Here is a 24,580-nt window from a genome sequence, read left to right on the forward strand (position 1 = left end):
CAATTTTCATATATCTATGTGCAGAGACAACTTTTTCATCTTATGTTAACTAGTGATCAAATCTAGTCTATCAGACATTGTGAGGAAAGTTTTCAGCATGTTAGTATTAATGAATCGTTAACCCGCTTTCTAGTGTGTTTTACCATAGTACTTATATTGGTGCCTGTAGGATGATTAGTAATAGTGGGAGCTGTCTCAGGGCTCTTCATGGAGATCTCCCCTTCAGTCTGTCACATCCAGCAAGAAACTGTGTTGAAGAGCATCAGTGTGGAGGTCCTTCTGGGTTCTTTCTTCACAATTTCTTCACCAAAAAAAAACAAAAAAAAAACAAAACAACAAAAAAAAAAACAAAACCAAAAAAACAACCACACACACCTGGCCCCACGAGGTGCTGATCCCTGCACATCAAACCCAATAGTTTTTTCTCCAGGGTCAGTTTCCCATCTCAGTCAGGTGACTAATTGGCCTTTCTCAGCTTATTTGGTTTTAATCAGATACAAACTTTACTTCAAGAATATTTTCTCATTTGTGTTCAGTCACATTAGGATAGTGCAGTGACAAGTGTACCAGGATGTACAGTGTACAGTAGGATCCAATGGCTATGCAGCCTGAATATGCAGAAACCAGGCTATGGTTTTATTTTTTTTTTAATCTGTAAAAATCAGTTTCTTTTGTATTAAATTGTGCCATTATTACTTCTTGTCATCTAATGTGATTTTCTTAATGGGCTAATTGCTTTATCTATATGCCACTCATAAATCATCTTCTACTGAAATGTCATTCACTGGATGCATGTACATTCAGTTAGTCCAACACATCTTTACATGCTATATTTGGATTTCTTCTGCAGTTGATTTCCTCTTCCAGTTCCGCACATATCCTCTGTAGACCTCCCAGGTCCTTGGCTACAGACATCTGATTTGTTAGAATAATTGGATGCTTTGTTTTTTTCTGATAACCTCTGCTTTTGCTTACATTTCTCAACATGCTTCCTGAGATTGACGGGAAGTTACCCAACATTAGCCCTCTTGCAGAAGTGCAAGTGCTATTGCTTACTGTTTTGTCACATAAAAAACTGGTATTTGCATGGCCTCTCTCTGTTGTCACTAAAAGAATATCTTGAAAATATAAGTAGCTGTTTTAGTATTCAATTGAGTCTCATAATTCTAATATTACTGCTGGACAAGCCCACTTTCTTCAGGCATGCATGCCAACAGCTCACTCCAGAAGATGTCATGATAACATTTCCAACAGCCAGGAGCTCTGTTACATGTTGGGCACACGCAAGGATCCATGTGTTAAGGTTCAGGGCTCCTGGGAGTCATAAAGTGTTGTAAAACGATTTCTCTTCTTCAGTGTCTTCCAACACTAACAGAGACAACTGGATGGAGACAGGGAGAGATTCAATATACACTAATTCATAAATTGTTGCTCGTTATTTTTCTCTCTTCTTGTGGGATTTGCATGCAAGCAGAGGACATCTTCCTGGGCATAGCCAACACCCAACATCTTATTTTTCTGTCAGGCCAGCACTGAAGAGAAAAGGAGAATGAATATTTGAGAAATACAGGAAATCTTTGGGTCTAATAGAAAAGGAGGTGGGAAGTCTCTCTGTAACCTGAGAGCTGGTTGAAGAGAATCGTCCAGCTGAGGAAAGAGAAGATGCAGAACCCTGTTACTGAACATATGATTCATTGCTGCACCCCAGCTGAATATAAACCAGACCCTCTTTTTGTCTTTGCTTTTCCTGATGCATTGCATCTTAACAGTTCCCTCAGTCTTTGTGTATTGGACTGCAGATTTTTCAAGGCAAGTGCTGTCTTTGCATTTCCTTATTTTTACAGCCCTCAGCCCAGCTTGTTCCCACTGTTGCCTGGCTCTTAAACATTGCTGATGCTGGCAAATCCATAAGAAAAGATATCTTCCTTGAATTTGTGGAAGTGTTTAGAGAATTGGGTTCCTAGCACAGAAATGCATTAAATGCAAGATATCTTAAGTCATTTAGAACCCTGAAGATGCACACCTGTGCATAAATCAAAACACAAAAAATTGTTTCATGGTTTATCTTTGATGTGTTTGCTGGAAATACAAGAAAATGCCCCTTGATTTTCCTTTTATGAGTTTATTTCTACTCCATTTCCTGTAAAATTCAGTATTTGAGTCAGATTGCCTTCTAATAAGCTTTCCTTTTTACTTTTCGGCATACAGCGTAATAGAAAGTTTTGATCACCTTTCAAAGTTCAGAGCTCATTCAGCATGTCTGCCCATACCACCCACGTCACTGCTTGAACGCTGCTGAAGAGCAGCTGCACTTCAGAAAAATCCCTGAATTATTTAATGGGCTTTCTAAAAATCTTTGTCTGTCCTTCTCCTTCTCATTGCTTACAGTGTGTTGGGCCTGTCTAGCATCTTTTGTATTTCATGTCTGAAAACCTGTCATTGTTGGTTGTTCTTCTGTGGTTTTTCCCTCTCTTCAGATAAGTTTGTAATGCTGGGTGTTATTTTTGACATAGCGTGCTCACCCTGATGCTGTGAAGAAACTATTAGTTATTCCCAGTAGAGGTCTGGCCCCTGGAGCTGAATCCCTTTAGCTGGCTTGGTGTAGTGGTTCTCATTTGCAGTTCACACCCTCACCCTTCGACTTTTTGGGAACGCGAGCCAGCTGCTGAACCTGTACAAATCCCACAGTGTGCTGCGCTTTCAGGATCGCTGCCATAATGTAGGGAAGCCATATTCAGTGGGGTCACATTAGCATTAGGAGTTAAGATACGATTTGTCCCACTGGTTTTGGCATGACTCATGTTCGGTAGATAATTAGAACCTCATGCCAAACTTTCACTACTTACATTCTAAAACGAAGCAGTAATTTATTTTATATGTATTACCTATAATTACTTACCAGGATTGACAAATGTATTACTAATTCAACAATTACTTTGTTATGAGGCACTAATAGGAAAAAATTTACTTGAAGTCTAAAGTCTCTCCCCAAATTAATCCTTAATTTTAATTTGAGCAGATATTTACTTAAAAGTAGAAATTGCTCTAAAATTTCAAGTAACACATAACTAATACCATATGAGAAAGTAAGTGGGATTAATAATGAATAACCTGCAGGGCTTCTACTTTATTTTATTTTTTGTACATAAGTAGTTTTGAAGTGGTTATTTTTTATTACTTCTTTTTCTTTAGCTGGAATGGCCAGTCTTTAACTCTTGAGACAGAAGCAATTCTTGAGCAGTTTGAATACAGCTCCTCTTCAACTGTTATAGTATATAGTATATTGGTGTAGTGCAGGGACTGTGACCAAATCAGCATTCTTGGCCTTGGAATGAGTAGGAGAACAGGAATATAGAAAAATAGATGTCATAGAACCATAGAATGGCTTGGATTGGAGGAGGCCTCAAAGATCATCTAGTTCCAGCTCCATATGTGCGTCCTACATATTTCCCTATACATCAAACATTAACAGAGTGATGTGTTTCCTGTGGGAGCTGCTTGATATTTGTGGATTGTTCTCAGGGTTTTCCAGTGCTTTTTCTCAGAAAGTTTAGCCTTATTGCCTCGAGGCTTTTAGCTCTTCTGGGTTTTTGACTTGAAAAGTGCTTCGAGACAGTTATGTGAAGACTCCGCGTTTTCCCTTCCACTATGCAACTGGAATATTGGGGTTGGGCTGAGCAGCACTGGTGGTGGAGAAAGAGGATGAGTGCCATTCAGATGTCCAAAGCCAGGCAGTAACATTTTTTGCCTTTTGGTGCCTTTTCTGTTATACACAGCAGACAGCAAAAATGGCATTTTAAGGAATGTTCTGACAGACAGGAATTTTTCACACAGGCCTTCAAATATCCATCAAGAGGTAATGCTTTTGGTCACAGCTTTTTTAGTCTAGATTATAGGGGAAAAAACCTGTATCATACTGAATATTTGTTGAGCCATACACCAATATTGATTAATTCCATTCATAAGAATGAATGAAATTTATTGTAAAATTGACACTTTCCTAATTTTTTTTAAATCTCTGTAGATTTTGGAAGGTTGGTCTATGTCAGGGGACAGATTTCCGAATCCTCTGCAAGGATCATACATTCCAGATCTATCGTATGTGGTTCCTCTGGTTTCAATTTTCTAAGTACTTAGCCTGGTGATGCAGTTTTCTTTTTCCTCACTGAGGATACTGATGTTAACCATGTCTGTGGGAGTAGTTTCCATGTCTGATTTACACTGCAGCAATGGACAGTGCATAGACTGTTTGTATAAATTCTGATGCTCAGATATATCCCGGGCTGACTGTATCCAGCCAAAACCTTTGCTGAAGTACTGTAAATCTCATCAGTTCTGTACTGCATAGGAATGTGGTACACTTTCAGATCAGCATATCTCTAGTAAACCTTTAAAAAAGACACACAGAGATGTGTCTTGTTTAACGAGTACAAACAAAGCTAGGAAGATTAGTAACAAATACTCAAAGTTAACATCCAGGAGTTTCTAGCATTTTTTTGACCAATTCCTTCTTGTATCTGTCTGTGCTTGATTTATTAACCTGTGAAGCCCTCTGTCTTTTTCTTTAGAACTCTTTTCTCCCATAAGCAGGATCAATTAGGTCTCATTTTGCCCTTCTGTCACATGCAGGTGTAGTGATGATGTCAAACATGTAGTAACTTCAGGAAATCTACAGTAGAAAATATTTTTAAGGCTGGATGAAGTAATATTGAAAGCCCCAGTGTGTTTTTATTACTTTACAGTGACTGACTTAAAGAAAAAAAAAAAAAAAAAAAAAAAAAAAGTAAAAAAAAAAAAAAGTACCAAAGTGTTTAAATGAAATAGAAACACAGCTAAGTGAGATGCTAAGAATTTTTTTATTTCTGAACCTAAATCGCCCATCCAGAGTAGTAGTTAGGAGTGCTGTACAGGTTTTGGACTGAGAGTTGAATATTTTTACTTGTACAGTGTCTTATTTAAAAAGACACTCCAGATAAAATATGATTAAATGTGAGTTTAGTGATAGACTGCAGGATGAGGCATTTACATATATTTCCAACATAAACCAGCTTTTTTACATGTGACTCCTTTTTTATTAGAAACTGTTCCCTTTTATGCATTTCAGTCTGTTTTCCTACTGAATATTCTTCTGTCCTCCCACCCTTTACTTCTCTTTCAGCCTGTAGTGTGAGTACAGTGTCCCCAACTGCTGTGAATAGTTCCCATGTGCAACTACATAAAATATACTTAATGTGTTCCAGATGGCAAAGATGAGAAGTTCTGACAGATTTTATGCCTTGCTGAAAATGTTGCCAAGATGCTCTGGTTTGTATGTTTGGTATAAATAGGTTGTTTTGTTGGTTGGTTTTTTTTTTTTTTTTTTTTTTTTTTTTGTTTTTGTTTTAAATTGATAACAAGAAATGTTTGGGATGAAAGAAATGATTTCAGGAATTGGGCCAATAACCTTCATGCAAGCCATAGATCTTAAACTGTAGCATTTTTGGAGCACAGCAATCCATATCTATTATACCCCTGAAGATATTTTATAAACCACTTTAACAGGATTGATTGCACCTGTGCTTGATCACCTGAATATTCTACTGTGTAACCTTCTAGTTCTTCACATCTGCTTAGGCCAGGAAAATAAGCCAGTTGGCACTAGTTTTGAAACACTGCTTTTGTTGGCCATATATATTTTTGGGGGAGTGAACAGTACAGTGTGCTGTTTGTCCCTTCTCTGTTAGACCTGATATAAGGTCGCTTCCAAAGGTGACCATGTAGTGTATAAATAAATAAAATATACCATTTAAAAAGGCACTTGAGAGTCACACATCTCGATTGCCCATGGTTTCTGTAACATAAAAATCCCCACTGAGTAGGAAATTATTACCACTCATCATCCTCTTCAGTATTTACTAAAACGATATAACTCTCGTAATGCCTTTATAAAGCCCTTAATTAAAATGTGTCCCAGTGAGGGCTAAGTAATCACACTTACTTAAGTGTGAGACTACTCTTGTCATCTATTAGTTCATAAGAATGGTGTACATCTCAATTCTTTTGTTGATTTTATATGGAAAGGATAAGATATAGCCAAACAAAGCAGGAGTAATTTCTCTCTAATACTCCTTGTTAAGCATGTAACTGTAGATAGATGAAACTATTTGTAAAGTTGAAGCATCAGGACAGAAAGCACAGACTGCTTTCAAAAATGAACACAATTAGGCAACCCAGTGACTTCTTTAATTTGTTGGTAGAGCTCAAGATATTTGTGGCATCCTAATGAAAACTAATTAAATGTTGGGAAGTGATCTGCTAATACACTGGATGTAATCCTGCAGTCTATTATAGACCAAACTGAATGCAATCACCTAGCATTGCTTCTCACTGAAATCTTTCTAGGCATCTCTGTTGCTTGATCTTGATTATTTCAGGGAGCATGAGCAGGGAAGAGGTGAGTGATGCTCACCAGGGATTGGGGTAAGAGAAATCCAATTGTTCCAGGTGTGCAGAGGAGGAAGTTGCCGGCATACAGCCCAGGTGTTGGTTTCTCTGAGGCAAATCAACATGAATCTGTCTGCTTCATGCTAGTGAAACTCTTCCTTCCAGATCCAGCTCTCTCTTATGAAGAGGTCTCAAGGAGTGGTTAAGATTTCATGTCGCAAATGTCTTGCAGCTTTGTGCAGCCACTGAGGTCTTCATTTAGTGACAAGCAAACAGAAAGAGAGTTTTAAAGTCCTGTTTTCTTCTCCTATAGAAGGTGCTGGGCTGAGGATATACACATTTCAAGCCAGTTTTCTGAGCTTTATTCTGGATGTCATTCTTCATATATCAGTTCAGCTTTTTGTACCTACTGTCATTTTAGCCACTGAAACCTTTTCTGAATGATTTTTTTTTTTTTAATAAATTAATAATTTGAAGATGGCGAGTTCCTCAGTCCAATCGGTGTGCTGATGCCTTCATCACATAGTGCATGGGTTCTTCTGCAAGCAAACATGCATGAAATTGTTCCTTACTATCTTTAGAAAGAAATGTACTCCAAAAAAGCAGTTTCAGAAAAAAGGCATGCATGACAAAATGTTAGTGGAGTCAAAGACACTACCGCTAGTATGCCGATTCTCTGTTGTTTTAATGTTACTCCTATTTTGGTGCACAATTTCCTGGTTTCTGATGCTTATTTCTCTTGTCCATAATTTCTTGTGTATGGATGTGCTATTAAAGACATACTTTTTGTATTTTCTTTCCCTTCCCCTATGATTGTGCTACAGAATTTGGAAAGAGCCAACTGCTCCTTCTTCCGATGAGATGAAAAGAGAAAATGAGACAATGAAAAGTAAATTCCTTGGGCTGGCACGCTACACACATTCATCACTGCAGGAAACTAGGTCGACATTTTAATTCATAACAGTATATTATGTTACAATAAAACTAAGCAGAGGGTAGCTCTATAAATTGGAAGCATGCCCGTCAATTACGCTCTGAAGTGAAAACCTTGCCTCTAAGATGCTATTTAGCAGACAGAGCACTGTTGGTTGGGGTGAGAGAGGAGAGAATTTCTCTGCCAACAAAAATGGAGACAAATCTCATTTTCTACAGGTTTATGAAAAATAAAACTTACTACAAGGTTTTTTTCAGTTCTTTTGCTTTGACTTTGAAAATCAAAGCCGGTCTTCCATATTTGAAAAAAGGCCCATTTAGTTATTATTTGGCCTCTTTTCCAAAGAAGCATGGAAGCATAACTTTTTCTGGAGCATAACTTTGATGATCTTAAACTCTGTGCCTCTCTGAGCTGAGGTTGACATCTCCCACGGCAACTGCAAAAAATCTCACCTTCCTTTGAGACTTGTCCTCAGAGTCCTGAAGCTTTTTTCTGCTATAAAAATAAGAGATTGGTTATATGTGTGCCACCTGATTCTTTTCTGCCTTACTCCTGCAAGGTGAGTTTGTGCTGGTGGCCTGTGGAGTTCTGCTTTGCACAATGTGCAAAATCATCATGGCAGTTGGAGTAGGTGATCTTGGTGGTCTTTTCAACCTTAATGATTCTATGACTTTTTTTTTCTTTTTTTTTTTTTTCAGTGGTTTACACTCTTACGAGGAAGGGGATCAGGTCTACTTAAAAAAAAGTTAAAGCTGACAGAATGAATTCAGGTTATATTAGAGCATTGAACATTAGAGGAAACAAATGGATAAATAATAAAGATTAGTTTAAACAAAAAGCAAAAAACATTCTATTTACTATCTATCTCAAATTTTATCTGAGGCAATTTCCCTGAAGATTTTGTATTGCTGTGGGTTTTGCTGTTTGCTGTCTTGTTCAGGAAACAAATCTGAAATTAAATGAAGTTAAACTAAGTGTGGTTTTGAATATGTGTATTGCAAGAGATAGTTGCATATAAGTGGCTTTCACATACCTAAGCAAACAGAAGAGTATTAAAGCAACTGTAATCCTTGTGAAATAGTTTTTTTAAAATGTCAAGACATTTGTCTAACTTCAGTGGAAGTTATTAACTGGAAATCTTTTAAACAGATCTGATGAAGAAGAACAAACATGTTCTCACAGCTTTTCTTTTTTGCTTGTTATTTTTTCCTTTGCCAATTAATTACCAAGTCATTTTTGCTTAAAAAAATATAGCGTGTGCTTTCTATACAAAACACATAAGCTTCATATTTAAAGCAAGCTTTGCCTCATGTATTTAATGAATACTGGAAACTTGTTTTCTCTGCTCTCATTTTCTTCAAATGACCATCTGCAGAACACTATCCCTGTTTTGTCTGCTCAGTAGTTTGTTAATGGGGTAGAAATAATAACTATAGTTTATGTTACTGATAAGTAGGATTTTTGTTACTATTTGATTCCATTTCAGCCAAACTCTCAAAATACACAAACTTGATGCATATCATTTCCAGTTATTTCTATAGATCATGGATCAAGCAGAGGCACTGGTCTTACCCTCACCCAAAGTGAGCTGGATTTGTCCCTGCCTCCATTTGGCGTAGTCTGACCAGCAAGATGCTGGATCCCATATATCCCAGGGATTGTTTCATGCCAGGTTACCTACTTCCAGTGCACGGATCAATTTTAATAACATTTTTTCCTGTTATCCCTAGTTCTGGTGCTAATAAGGATCAAAAGAAAGAATAGGGGTTGGGCTTATGGAACAACTGCTGTTAGAATCCCCATTGCCATCCCCATTTAGGATCACTGGTAGTTTTGCTGATCCTTCTGGGCTCCGGGGAAGCTGCAGCCTGGAAGACAAGAATGCCAGACACAGCTGTAAATTGCTTGACCGTAGCTGTTGTCTTTTTAATATTCTTTTTAAAGCAATAGACAAGAATGCATGTGCACAAGCATGCTATCAGTTTTACTGTGCATGCTGCGCATTGCTTTGTGTTCCTAATCTGCTCAGTTTTTATTAGTAATAGTTCCCATTCATTAAAATTTCCTTAGGGGACATCTAGTGGTTTTGATTATTATTATTTTTTCCGTTAACATCAAGCAAGTCAAGAATTATTTTTCGATAGGAAAGTCATTTTTGTATCTCATGATAATAATTTGATATTTGCCTCACAGGAGAAAACACACAGTAAATCTTTCCCATAACATTATCACATAGGGATCAAATTTGTACTCTTTATTCAGTCACGAACCTGTTGAAAACTACTGTGAGTAAAGGCTTGCAATGTCTGGTCTTTGCTCTTAACGTGACCTCTTGCTTGGTATGTATTCAGTAAACATTTCCATCATGTAGCCAGTGTCCTAGACTGTTGCCCCTTCACTTTTACATTACTGGTGATTTTAGTCTCTCCAGCACACCATAACAAGATTTATATCTTATTCGTTCTCGCAGACTAGTTCTCAAAATGAAATACTCTGTACTTTTTGCCTTTGAGAACTGACCTCCTGGGTTCCATGGGAAGTGTGGCCACATTGGCTTCCAAGAGAGTGGCCCATGTTGGGTCAGGCTAGGAGAATAGGTTTTTCTCCCCACAGTGGATGGGCTACAACCCAGAAAGAAATGTAAAGCCATACCTTGACCTGCCCCTTCCTTCACCTAGGTGTCTGTGACTGGAAGGCCCTTCTGGGGGCATACTGGGACGGGGAGTGGTGGTTTGAGCCCCATCTGCATTAGTGAGCTTTATATGGTAGTAATGGAGCACTTAGCGCAGCAGCCCTGCCTGCCATGCCATGTGTGTGTTGAGTGAGGTTTATGGTGGATTAGCTCTGGTCTGGTCATGCTGGCTGAATTCCTGTTAAATGTTGAAAAACAGGGGTTGTATCCTTGGGGAGTGGTTTAATTTCATGTAAAAGGAATCCTGTCATGCAAACCAGAGCATGCTAAGTGGAGATGGCCAGGAGATTTGCTCAAAAAATGCTTTTCTGATCTCAATTAAAACACTAGCATAGACGCAGCAGAGTAATAACATGCCATATTAAAAGACATCACCTTAAAAGAATGTGGTGTTATTATCCCATATTATATACCATGATGAATATCAGAATGAGGAGTGCAGGATGCAGCCTAGGTAGTTCCAATCAAAGGAAGAGGAAGTGCATGAGAGAATTGTTTCTTAAAACAGAAAGAGAGTTGCTAAGTGTTAAGGTAGCATTGTCTGATACCACTTCAAGAGAGAAACTATCACTTTTGTAAGAGGTACAGTGCATGTAACATCTAGCAATTGGATAGCTAATGTACAGGTAAGTGTTCACTGTCTCTATGGTACTGTGGAGAAACTAAGAAATTTTCTTCCCGCACACATTTCTGTATTCGAAACCTCTGGTCTGTTTCATAATAGCAGAGATTCTATATTGATTTTAAAAAAACAAAACCTGGATATTTGTGAAGATTTATTCTAAAATATTTCTGAGAGAAGATAGAAGTTTGCCAATTGGAGTGAGCAACTACAAAGATGGTTAACAGTACATGAAGTTGGTGAAAGCGTATGTTCCAAATATGTCAGTTTTTATCAGCTGCAGTTATGTTTTTCAGCTAGTTAGCACTACAGGTCTGTAAGTAATAAGGTGATGAAGGAGAAGATACAGCAGACCCACATTGCCCGGTCCACAGAAAAGAAACTGAGAAACCTCAAATGGTCTAAGTACTACAAGTACCTCTAGCAAAAAAAAGCTCTGGCAGGACAAACCAATTTGCTCTTCCAGTTTGTTGAGACATTTTAGATGTGGATTCAGATACTGGGTTCTTGACTAGTCTAACTGGCCTGTCCTTCGTGACATTCATATGCTGTTCTCTGCTAAGTTGTTTGAGAAAGCTTTAAGAGTGAAACCTTCATCAGAAAGGTTGTTCCTTTCTGTTTCTGGAGTATTCTGTATCACTGTTTTGTATCTTTCGGATACTTAAAGTGTTTTTATTTGCTTCTGACTTGTGTCAGTGTCCCAGTAACTTTCCCAGGCTTTAGATCAAAATTCTAAAATTGATAGGAATTTTCTAAACTGTACAAAATGAATTCTCTGAAACTCTCTTCCTTTACAATATGAGAAAAGAGACCAATGCAGTTACTGTTCCAAGAACACCTACCTGTTTCTCTGCTTTTCAGAGCAGGGTTATGTAGGTCCCATCTGCACATACCTCATGAACTAAGTTGACTGTGCTATGTCTGGTGCCTTGGTAGATTCTTCAGACAGTCTGAGAGTCCGTGTGGCTCTGATACTCACTTGATAGACAGGCTTCTAGAAACCTATGCTATTCTTCGTTTTACCTTTGAGTTAATATAATTTACAGATATTTTGTCCATCTATTCCAGTCATTGTCGGTCTTTGTACTACTCTGATTTCTCAGGTTCTGACAGGCTCACTTAATGCTTATTGAAAAATGTCAAATGTTGTGTTTGGTTCAATTAGGTTTATAGTTCTTATGTCAGATCAAAGTGAGAAAATAATGCAAAAATTACCATCGTTTTTGTTTGTACTCCACTACTCTGGGGAAGTTAGAAGGTAGTGGGGCTGCAACTAATCACTGCACACAGTCAGATCTGTAGGGACTTTCATCGCATACCTGCAAGAGGATGAAATATGAGGCATGCCAGCTTTATCCAGGAGCAGCTACAGACCTCTGCTGTGCAGGCACATACAGCGTGAGTTGGCTCTGAGAGAATAGTTATGCCACCTCCATCAATATCTGAAAATCAGTTATCCACTATATTACATTATGCTTTTGGTAAGCCTACTATTGTGCTTCATAAGCCAGGCAACTTCATGATTTGCAAAGGCAAGTATCCTAGGAGTAGATTATGAGTCCTCTCATTTGATTCATAAGGTAGTTGTAACCAAATCAAACGTGCAAACTGCCATGTAAATGAAAGTCTACATGTAAAAGAAATCAACTTTCAATTTCACAAAGGTACCTTTCATTTTATCTTATTAAATCTCATATTCTTATATGCTCATTCTAGAATTTCATAGAGTTCGTATCTGAACATGATGTGCATTTTGCCATTGTTCCTATTAAACGTGAGCAGTAATTCCTGAAGTACATTATACTTCATCTTTTTGAACAATTTTAAAGCTAGTGTTGTTAATGTGAAACAGAATCTTTGGAACAGATGGGAATGGTCAGGCACTCCGGAGCAAATATTTGGAACAAAAGCTTAATTACATGGATACCAAATTAAGATATTCTTATAAACAGTTTTGGTATTTTTGTCATGATGGTAAAAAACAGAAAGCAAAGAGAAGCCAAATTAGCTTAGCAACCAAAGTGTAGCAGTGGTCTGATGCAGAAAGTTGACAGGTGAATGTTTTCCACATTCCCAGCAGAGAAAGGCTGAACTGAATAGCCAAAATCCGATTGATTTCTTTGGGAGCAGGATCAAGTCTTTAATTCGTGAAAAACTCCCGTTTTGACTTTAATGAGAGTTACGTGACTTAAATCTTGTTTAATGTTTTGGAAGCACTGGGAAAGGTTTAAATCAAATAATAAGTTTTCTAGACTTTTAATAGCGTTATTCTTCTTAGTGCTGTTACCTCAGGGTATTTACTTTTGGCTGTTAGTGTAGTATAGAAGTTGATACTATTGAGAATGAAACTGGCAAATCTTAAAACAGAATGTTTAGATCATAAACATTTTAAAATAGGACTTCATAAAAAAGATGTATATTTTTTTAATATGAAATGTTAGTTGTGTTCTTGGCAGGCTTTGCCTTGGAGGAGCCCCATGCAATTCAAAGAGCGTTCTGCTAACCAGCTGCAGCCAAAAGATGATTTCAAACCAGTGGAGACCCAATTCCCTTTTCTCTCTTTTTCTTTTTTTTTTCTCTCTCTCTTCTGTGGGACTCTCTATATATCATGCAACTGAAGTGCAGCCAGCCATGGAGTGAAAAAATCATATAACTAGTATACAAAACAGTGGAAAGAATAGAAACACTGACTGAAAATGCCAGTACTAATCTGTGTTTTAAGAATTACTGCTGAAATATCTTTTTTTTAACAGTCTTCAAATTTCCAAACAAAAACTGTTGAACTGTTGATAGAACAGCCAGCAGGAGCACACAGACTGCGAGCAGAATTGCTCACATCTGCCTTGCGCTTATGGTTGGAGCAAGTGGCACAGTCAGCTTCTTAGCAGTGATGATGCACCACTGCTCCATGACACTAGATATACTCCAGAGCGTGCAAGAGATGACAGGTTTGGAGAATAATCCGTAAAAGGAGATGTTAAGGGAGTGAGTCTTTATGTATCTCAGTGAAATATTGATGGTTTATTATACTATACGATTATTTTGCTTTCATATTTTGAATGAATGCATGAAATTTGCTTTCCTGATTTTAAAGGTGTGTTTAGAGGACTTCTTTGCAAAAAATCTGTGAACAGTGTGGGTGAAAAGTGGCTTGGGTGGCTGTGCAGGCAGAAGTCTTGCCTCATCTCAATCAAATACAGCTGTCACAGTAGAAACTCCTGGTACCGATCAAACTATATACACTGTTCAGTTATTCCAGAGCAGAACTTGACATATTTTTTTCCATTATGTGAAGGTAGAGCTTTCTGCACCTCAGTTTTGAAGCCTTTTATCTTTGTATACTGCTGGATATGGGCCTGCATGAAATCCCTGTCTGCTTTGGACTCAATGGGGTCAATTAGAAGTGTTTTTACATTAATCACTGGCTATAGTTATAATGGTTCTGAACAGAAAAGATCCACTGCCCTGAAATTTTCATTAGAAATGGCTGTTGTTTTGGTTTTTTTTTTTAGGGTCTTTCTTAATTTTTAAGTTGTATTAGCTTCAGTTTTTACTTGCACAGATTGTGATTTACAGGGACAAAAGCTACATAAAATTGTACAGAAAAATTTATTATTTCTTTAGAGATTTACCACAGTGTTCTTGGGCTAGGCTGAAAAGTTTAATTGAATAGGAATAATTCTGATGCTAGCATTAAAAAAAGAATCACCAACAGCACCGAAAACCAAACAGCCTAAGTTTTCTTAAACATTGAGTCTTTAGATTCTAGATCTGCAGTAAGTGTCCTGAATTCAAAGATGAAGAGTATCTATTAGGTTCTATGCAAATATTTAACATGCTGCAGATTTGATGAATATCACACTGCAAGCATTGATTTCTGAGCTGATGCCTTTAACCCATTGCAAATACAGTGGTGGTAAGAGAAACATCTACAGAGTATTTTTTTTTCTTACTGACAGTATTAATGTCTTATTTTTTCAGTACTAGTCTGTGGGTCTGTTATAGTCTTGGTATGGGCACTCACTGCACAGTGCGCATTTCATGGTGAAATTCTCTAGATTTAAAGTTGCTTCCTTTGTGTCTTTCCTCTCTTTCTCGGTTCACTTGGGCAACATTGCTGCTTGTCTTTGACTTTCTCTGGTGCTACTAGATGTCAGTCCCAGAGAATGTGCTTGTTCCTAATTTATGTTTCTCTTTACTTGTCAATTCTCTGGTTTCAGTTTAAGTAAGTATGATGAAGCATTCAAACAGAACTGTGGTTGCTTTCATTGCATGCAGTCCTGTTACATTTCCCACAGGAGTGAGAAAAAGCAGCAAGCAAACTATGACCCAGTTTCATGTCCTCCTATGTAGCTGCCTGGCAGACCTGTACATCTTGAGATATTTATGCTCTTTGTAGCTTATGTATATAAGGACACTGACAAAAAGCAAAAATCTTGCAGGAGTTGAAAACTGATCTCTGCTGGTTATGGCTAAGGCAGGGGGGCATTTTTGAGAAAATCTGGGTAAAAGTTTTGTTCAGTGCATGAGAACTAATGAAGAAATTCTCTTAATGGATCTACCCAGTTGAATAGTTTGCAGGGCCGTGTTCTTGATCATTTTGAGGAGTAAGTCCACTGCAGCCATTTTTGTGACTGTGAAGGGTTAAACAATAAGGCAGAAAAAATACATCTTCATGCTTTTGCTGAAAAATAAAAGGACTGGGTTTCAGAAGGAGCAGTAAAGCTTTCAGCAAAAGTCAGGCGAACGCTGCAGTAAAATGAAAAGCTGAAATGTGAAGAGTGCGTGATGTGAGATGCCAGTTCAGGGCTTTCAGGAGTCGTGCGCAGAGCCCGCTGCTCTGAGGAGACCACCCCTGGAACTGCAGTGAACTGTAGCAGTCACCGGCTGCTTTGCAGTGTGAGGGAGTTATATAGGCTGACACCCCCCTCCATAGTTATGTCATCTGGTGGTAGCCTCTCTTAACACTTCTTCACCTTGGGGAAAACAGATGTTATTTACAAGTACTTCTGTTGGGGTGAAAAAAATCACCTTGTTATACGTATTTCAGCTGCACGATGGAAATAGGAGAGTAAGAGAATTTGTCCAGTAAAGGCTCTTTACTGAGGGTGTTTGTTTTTTCTCCCCTTTGTATAGGTTCCACATGGGAGAAAACATTACGGCAGATTGGTTTTGAAAGGTAAGCCTTACATTTGTTTCATTAACAGTGCAAAAGAAAAGGGAGAAAAAGTGCGTGGGTTAGTTTACAAAATTATTTTAGCTGATCAAATGTATCTGTGACCTCAAAGTTAGAGAGGAAGTTATGCAGTCTCATGCACATATATGTTCAGCTTCTTGTTTTATGTCCTCTTCTGTTTCCCCAGTCTACAATCTGAAGCAGCTTATTCACCATATTAACTTGGCTCACTGTGTTTTTCTGCTGGCGACTACATAGCGTGTTAGTATTAAAAAAGGTGACACACTGTTTGGGCAGAAGTCTTACTTATGAATGAAAATATTGCTCTCACTCATATTATTTTTTCCGTGAAAGTTCTTAACTCTGACATATTACTTGACAAAAGTAAATGAAGTTGAAAGAGGACCAAAGTTGGCAGAGAGCTATTTAGCATCAGAGGAAAATTCAGAATTCAGCATTCCTCAAGTGCAAGAACTTCTTGCAGCCAAACTTAACCACAAGGCCATCATACCAGAAACATATGTCTCTCTTGGAACTTAAAGTAGGCCAAACCCAGTAAAAGAGTAATCTGGTGTTGAGGCTGAAACGCTCCATCTCTTATTTATTCTTCTACAAAAGGTAAGCAGAAAAGTCTGCTCCCACTCTGATAATGTTTTGCTGTTTTTCCTTAATGGAGTAGTTTGCAGTACACCAGTATGTTTGGATCACCGTTGACTGGACAGGAAGGGATTTCACTTCTCCTTGTTGAACGAATGCATACTGTTCACACTTCCTGGAGCATCTCAGCAAAACCCACAGACAGTTTAATCTTTGGGAATCAGTAAATAGATATATTGACTGTATAAAACAGAAAATAAGTACTTTCTTGCTCACTTTTTCACAAAAAGAAGGCAAATTGTTTTTTTTTTCCTGACATTTTGTTACAGTAAAAAGTATGTTTTTGATAAAAACAAGACCAATGCTTAAATACGTTATCTACTACCAGTAATTCAGAATATCAGATTTCTATTCAACTTTGGTACAACATCAGGAGGACTGTGGCTCATAAGCATTTGTGATTTGACATGACACAGTGCCCAGTCAAGTATCAGACAGAAATCCCCAGTATCCCTGTGATACTGTACTGGATGTTGTCTATTTAGAGTGTTTTTAAAAGAAGAAAATGAATATCACACACTATTTGTTACAAGGTTTAATATCTTTGAGGTTTTTTTTGTTTTTGTTTTAAATAGATTGTGCTTTTGTTTCAGGTTACCCAATTCAATTTCTTGATGAGCATTTCATTAGGCATGTTATCATGCCTCTCAGAAATGTTTAGTGGTAAAATGTTGGTACTTTCATTGCCTTGTTCTTTTTTTTTTAAGATTAAGAATTAGCAGTTGCTACTGCTGTTAGCCAGGATGGAAAAATGAAGAAGCTTTGAGAAAAGACAGAATAAAAGGATATTTTGGGGCTTATATTTGAAACTCCTAATGTAAAATGACCAATTGATTTAAGCAGGGTTTAGAAGGAATTTTATTTCTGGAATATTGGAAAGAAATTTCCAACCTGAGAGGTGTTTCACAAGGAGAACCCATAATACCTGTGCATGCGTAATATAGGTACCACATGAAACATGGAGAAATCTTAATAGACTGCATTACAGGGAGAAGCTTACCTTAAAGGAGGCAAATATTTAGAAAAGGTTACGGTGCAGATTCAATTATTTCCATTCCAGTGTGAAAACAGCTTTAAGCTGACAGTTCTGCACTCTGAGAGTCTGATGGCTTGGAATAAGTTTAACAGAACCAGCACATTAACACAGTGAAGATTAGAATGACTTTGGTAGATACAATCATAGAAGCAGAAGTGTTTTCATCTCAGCTTTATAGTTCTTTATAGCAATGCTTGCTTAATATCATATTATACGTGATTACTTAATATCAGTATTTCTCATGCTTAAAGGAATAGTTTCCAAAGTAAATGATGGGTTTTACCTTACAATATATAACACTTGGATGCAGCACACTTAAGCAGAAATCCCAGATCTGCAGATCTTTCAAATGTGAGTGATTTTTTGAGAAAGTATCACGACATGTTTTCCTTAGTTTTATTCTCTTCACTAGGCATCCTTTAATAGCCAGAGGGAGTTGAGATAGGCTAGATTTCCCTTAGATCTGATCCTGTGCAGCTGTTCTAATACTCTGTATAACAATACTAAGAAAAGAAACAGCAACACATTTTGCTATTTAAAAACATATCCTCTGCAAGCTGTTGACTTAGGCACACCTGAGTCAGCTGTGAAATATCCGTAGCATTTAAATGTGTTGTTTGAGCAAAGATATTGTTATTCCTGGAGGAAGTAAGAGTTTTAGATACACAAAAAGAAAGCCTCTTTTGGGAAGAGTGTGTCTTGCTTAAAGGATGGAAAAATCATACAAAATCTGTTCTTCTAAAGATGCTGCTTTCAGGTGGATTGATGGGCAGAAAGAGATGTGGACACTCAGTTTACATTGCAGAAAGCTCATCCTATATAATATAAAAGTTATGTCATCACTGCTTTGTGGTTATGCAATGTCTATTCTGTAATAGTGGAGTGCTTACAGTGCTGTGGTCTTCATATCCTGAAAAACACAGAGACATCAGGAGACCTGACAGATAGGCTTTTATGCAAGCATTACTTGTGAGCTGAGTATGCTGCTTTTCAGTGCAAGAGAAATTAAAAATGCTGTAGCTCGAGTAAAGTAGCCTTATATCCAGGAAATGACTGGAGTTAAGAGCTTTGCAATTAAACTGAGTGTACCTGGGCTTGATAGATTTAAATGAAGGTCATTTTGCTATTGATTGTTTTTTGAGGCATTACAAATAAGCTGATTGTAACATACTGTAGTAGTCATTGTAGTCATGACCTTTGTGCAACACCGTCTTGATGACAATTCCCGCAGAACATTTTGGAAAAATTCAGAAAATTATGAAACATAGTTACTTTGTACTATACTGTCCTACAAGTAACATGCTTTAAATTGCTGAACGTCTGTCATACTGGCATGTCATACAGAATGTCACCTCGCACTGTGTGTTTAACAACTTGCTTGGATACCGGAAAACCAAAGCAAGCAGATTTGGGGATAAATAGAATGATTGGGGTTTTTTTTTTGTTCATTTGTTTTTGGCACATCCATTATTTGTGCACATTTAAATGACACCCAAATATTCATTAAAATGTCCAGAAAGCTCAATTCTAATTTCTTCCAAATGTGACTAAAATTGTGTTTTGAGAGGCATTGTTCGACTCACTGGCTTTTTCAGTTATAGGCTGGACCCAGTGGAAGTGGATCCTTCAAACTCCTTTGTGGTTAGTTCTGAGCAATTAGCAGCAACTGTGCTTGTTTCCTGGTTACTCTGACAGTACAAAAGAGAACTTGATGCATAAAGCCTGTTAACATTTAGAAGCAGACAGGCTGAGGTAAACTGTAGAGCTGGCCTTCCATAGCATGGCCCATTCTCTCAGCTCACAGCTGCTCTGGGACTTGAAGCACAGAGCCTGGAAAGAGCCACAGCCAATGCTGGGAAAACTGTCACTTTCTGCTGAAAGTTAAAAGCAAAATAAGTTTTTTTTTTTGTTTGTTTTGTTTTGTTTTCCTTACTTAAATGTCTCTAATTTGAGCTACCAAATGATGGAGCTTTACATCCTTGCGTAGTAGATCAATCACGATTAGAGAAATGTCTTCTGTTCTTATGTAATTGTTGAGCTAGAAACGATCTGATCATTGTAAAACTTTAAACAAACTTCTTAAAACTCATTGTGCCACAGGTCCTACAGACTTTTAGTCTTCCTCTTACTGCTCTTCTCTCAGTAGTAATTTCTAACACACCTACAGACTGCTCAGCAGCTTACAGCCCAGCTATTCCCTGTTCACATCTGTCCCTTGTGTGTAATGCTTTACATTAAGATTCCACAAGACAGCCATAAAAATGATTTAATAGCTGTTATTACTTATAAATACCAACTGTTTTTAAAAAATATGTATTTGAAGAATAACATCTGTGGTTATTACACTTTTGTCAACATTTGATTAGTATATTTTTCATAATAGCTACTTCAGGGACAGAAAACTTTTGGACATGCATCTAGTAAAATCTAATTATTGGCATTAAAACCTGAGTTTTCTGTATTGATGCACAGGATTTGTTTGGCTGATAGCTTCAAATTGGGCCTTAAATAATCATTGTTTTCATAAAATGCAAAAATTTTTTGTTAATTTTAAATGAGATTCTTAGATATACAGAAGTTGACTAACTTTTTATGATTTTAATGTGACATCTGCAGTATTTTTTCAGAAGCAATATCTATTTAGAAAATGCAACATAGTATTTCTGATTCTGGTTAAAGTTGTTTTGAGTGTGATCAACGATGAAAGCTGTTCCTACTAATACGGTACTGTATATTGTTTCCTGGCCTTATTATTCAGGTTTTTAATCCTATTACTGTATCTGAAGAAGGAAATCACAGAATCATTAAGATTGGAAAAGACCTCTAAGATCATCCAATCCAACTGTCCACCTACCACCACTATTGCCCCCTAAAGCATGTCCTAAATACCGCATCAACGCATTTCTGAATACCTCTAAGGATGGCAACTCCTCTACCTATCTGTGAGGGCAATCCATTCCAGTTCCTGACTATTCTTTCAGAGAAGTTTTTTCTAATGCTAGGTTGGAGCCGGTAGTTTTCACATCTCAAAAAAAAAAAAAAAAAAAAAAAAAATTTGCCAAGAAAAGACAGCAGATATCCAATGTCCATTCCTATGTCATTGCTAGTCCCTGGATAAGAAGATTGTCTTTTGTTGTTTTATATTCCAGTTATTCTGTGCATTGTAGTAGCTTCTTCAACTGCTGTTTAGTCATGAAGTGAAAAGGACAACTTGCTTTGCTTTTGTTGGAAGCAAACTAAATGCTACAGCCCCATATGCTTAGGTAAGGAGACAAAGAATTCCCAGCAGAAGCTAGGAACAAGCTAGTTGTCATCGCCAAGAGATACCCTTTTTTTCCTGTATGGTTTTCTGAATGTAGACAGATGTCTGCTTTTGCAGCTGCTCCACATATGCCCCTGCATGATCTAGCTGAAAACACTGTATATATCTTCCCTACCCCTTGCAGAGACTTAGAACACAATTTCCTGAACCACTTGTGATGTGTGGTGAGCATGGAATCCAGACACATTAGAGACACTTCCCAAGTGTCTTCTTCCAGGTCTAGGTTGCTAATTATGAGCCTACTGGCAAAAGTGCTTTGATTGCTTGTAACTCGCTGTGATGTTTGATAGGTGCTTGGGCAGAATTTCTCTGGGTGACATGTAAAGAATAAACAGAAAGAAGAGAATACCACTGGATTCTATAAATATTTATTATGCACAATTCTGGCTAGAAAATCCAAATACCATATGATTATCTATAGAGGCATTCCTCACTTTTCCCACACTGCAATGATTTAGTAAAGTAAATAAATATATATTTGAAATATGAAGTCTTATCCTGATAGCTCGCTTCATAATTTTGAGCACTTTCTTCACATACAGCTGAATCTTACAGTCCTTTCTCGGGCACTGCTCCCATTGACATCATTTTGGGAACGTTGCCTCAGCCAGGGGCTGTGAGAGACTGCAGAGCTTGATCCATGCAAAGTTATTTTGAAAGAAACAGCGCAGTCTGAACATTCACCATGTTTTGTAAATGTCAGATGATTTGAGTTTGGGAAGACAAGGAAAAATGAACACCTGAGCAAATACTGAACTTCTCTGTGCCCAGGTGTTTCTCCTGACTTCAGCTTTTCTGTGTTAAAGGCACTAATTCTCCGTTTTTCCCCCAGAGACTATAAATAAAAGGGTCTTGTTTCGCTCATACTGCGGTTTATTGCTTATAGCAGAATTATCTTCCAGGTCATGTATCAGTTTAGTCATTTTATTGTGTGGCTGTTATCTAATTGATAGGTAGGGTTCTGAGGGCAGAAAATCACGTCAGAAGGACTTCAAACTATGATGTTTCACTTCATAAAATGGCAGAATGGCTTGGATTGGAAGGGATATGGAAGCCTGCCCAGTCCCAACCCCATGCTATGAGTAGGGTTGCCTCCCAGCAGCTCAGCTGCTCAGGGCCCCATCCGACCTGGCCTTGAGCATCTCCAGGGATGGGGCACCACAGCTTCTCTGGGCAGCTGTGCTGGTGCCTTCATTTCTTTCAAAGAGCAAAGACCAGTGAGTGAGGCTTTCTTCCCATATGCACACAGTAGTCTCAAGGCAAAGTGGAGCACGGGATCCCAAGTCCTGAGAAGGCAGCAGGGGCTGAGCTGGCTTTCCTTGCCCTGTTTTGTTATTCTCTGGTGGCCAGGACTGTGGAATTTGTGCATGTGCGTGTTGAAGCATTGATGTTGTTTATAATGTGGGAAATGGGGAAGAAATGTGTTTTCAGTTTCATCTGATATAGGATGCATGCCTAAGGTTCTGTACTAAATTGAGTTTTTTGTGCAGTTCTGATGAAAAGTGAAACTTTTGAAAGAGAAATTTGAATTACAGAGAAAGCCAGAATAAGAGTTGGATTATATTTTCAAAGAACAAAACCGTTGTTTAAAAAGTTATGAACAGTGGTGTTTTTTTTTCTTATTTTGTTTTGTAGTACTGTATCAGCTGAAATAGTTTGGTATTACATATTTAAATAGAAAAAAATTGTGTTAGCTTCATGGATTTCATTGCAGTGTCCACTTCTCATTCCAATATTGCTGTAAGCAACAGTGCGTGCGTAGTCCAGTGTGCTCAGACATAAAACTACTGTGAGTAAAGCTTTTTCCAATCATCTCCTAACAAACAATAGCTTGTAATTAACACACTGTGGTAGTGTGTGAACTAACCTAACCATTTTTCTCCTACTGAGAAGGAAATAATTCAGGATACCCCCTGCCTCAAATAGTGAGTATAAACTGAAACAAGATCAAGACGAACAAGCCCTCATTTTAGACTTATCCCACTTACTACTTGTTTACTATTAAGTAGCCTTAATAGCTGTGGCCTGTGAAGAATTTCTGCTTCTAACTCCAGTCCTAGCATGTATCTGCAAAGCCTAGGGATGCTGCATGTTGGTGAGGTGCTCATCTGCACTAACGCTTTCTGGGTTAGGTAAACAAGTATCCCATTCCTCAGGGGCAAATGCACTGTCAAGGCAACTCTTGAGGCACCATTTAGAAGGTGATTAATCTTGTTTATTGCAAGATACAGTTTACATTTTGTTGTTTCCTCTAACAATTATTTTAAATCTTTTCAGCATAGTTTTTAAACGTCAGCTAACTTTCAAACTTAAGCTGACTTTTGACAAATGTCATTGCATAGTCTTTTTGTAATGTACTATCTTACCTTTTGCAAAGGAAATACATTTCTTTTTTGCAATCATGCCACAAAGTACTTTTAAGATATTTTTACTGATGTTCTTGTAGGCCTCATGGTGCTCACCTGTGAGCTGGTAAAGAGATTCACCAAGTTTTTGTCAAAGTTTTTCTGGAGATGGTCTCCATATGCTTAAAGCACTTAGACTGGTAATTACTTCCGCGCTTACTGGCTTTTCTCAAAGCTGTTCTTCTTAAAACAAAAGTAATAAAACCACCTATCATAGAAGATATAAACATTCACTAAAATAACTTGATTTGTTTTGAGCAGATTTAAGAGATTTTCTAGTTCTTAATTCCCCATTTTTCTGTGTAAGCAATTATCTTAATGGTAACATAAATAATCTCTGCCTAAAATAATTATAGCAATCATGACTTTTCTCTAGAGTATATCACTATAATATGCCAAGAAAGGTATTTCCTCTGCGTTGATTGCAGCTATTTTCACACCTTCTTTTTAAACAACACTGAAAGCAGCAGTGTGAATTCTTAAGGTGTCTGAACACACGGTCCTTAACCAACCCTGTAGGCTTCAAGGGTATATCTCATGGAAGTAAACATTAGGAAACCAACGCATAAACTGATTCTTAGCAACATAAAAAAAAGATATATCTAGTAGGTTATTTCAATCATTTTAAACAGTCTAATTTACTGAGAATTTAGAGATTGAAAATCCAAGATGGACGTCATTCCAGGTAGCTGAGAGGAAAATCATGTTCATTGTACAAATAGTACACTTTTGTGTGATGGTTTTCTGTTACTCCTCTGCATGGAGTTGCTAAAAATCAAGAAGTCACTTTCTCACAGGAAGCATGACAGTTTTTCTTCCTCTCCAGCCTCTTGTTCACATACCAAAAAATCTGGTATGCAAACATCCTGGAGACAGTTCTCTTGCAAATAAACCATCTTTTAATTCTGTGATATACCTGTGGTAAATCTCAGGTTTGACTATGAGTAGACGAGAAGCACATCAGCATTATTAATTACAAGATCCTTTGTGGGTAGGCCTCCTTGTTTGTGAATAGACCTCCTTGTTTGTCTTTCTGTCTATCTATCCATCTATCCATTTATTTCCCACGTACTAATAGATCAAATATTTAAATCTATCTCCAGATCTAGTAGAGGATAAATGTTAGCACATGTTTGCCAATGGTCTTTACTTCCCACTAGAGACTCTGTTTCATAGATGTTTGCAATGATAACAAGACTGAGTGATCATATTCAAATTTCAACCAGTTTGTGGAGTTTGGCAATAAGGTTGTGAAGAATTTTTCCCTTCTCCCTTCTTTCTCCCTTCTTTCTCCCTTCTTTCTCCCTTCTTTC

General features: G+C 37.6%; 1 protein-coding gene across 13 annotated transcripts in view; it reads left to right on the forward strand.

Moving 5' to 3' along the window:
- Positions 1–24,580, forward strand: part of PIEZO2 (piezo type mechanosensitive ion channel component 2) — a 245,733-nt gene that overhangs the window by 75,495 nt on the left and 145,658 nt on the right. For all 13 annotated transcript variants that reach the window (XR_006178478.1, XM_042869233.1, XM_042869225.1 and 10 more), the window contains one exon: positions 15,808–15,850. Coding sequence is in view for 12 of the 13 variants with exons in the window: in XM_042869233.1 (XP_042725167.1) it covers positions 15,808–15,850 (43 nt within the window). In the remaining variant the exon portion in view is untranslated. The remainder of the gene's footprint in view (positions 1–15,807; positions 15,851–24,580) is intronic.

The sequence above is a fragment of the Lagopus leucura genome, unplaced genomic scaffold (genome assembly GCF_019238085.1).
Source record: "Lagopus leucura isolate 7727_CA_CO unplaced genomic scaffold, USGS_WTPT01 Super-Scaffold_100002, whole genome shotgun sequence".
NCBI classification, from domain to species: Eukaryota; Metazoa; Chordata; class Aves; order Galliformes; family Phasianidae; genus Lagopus; species Lagopus leucura.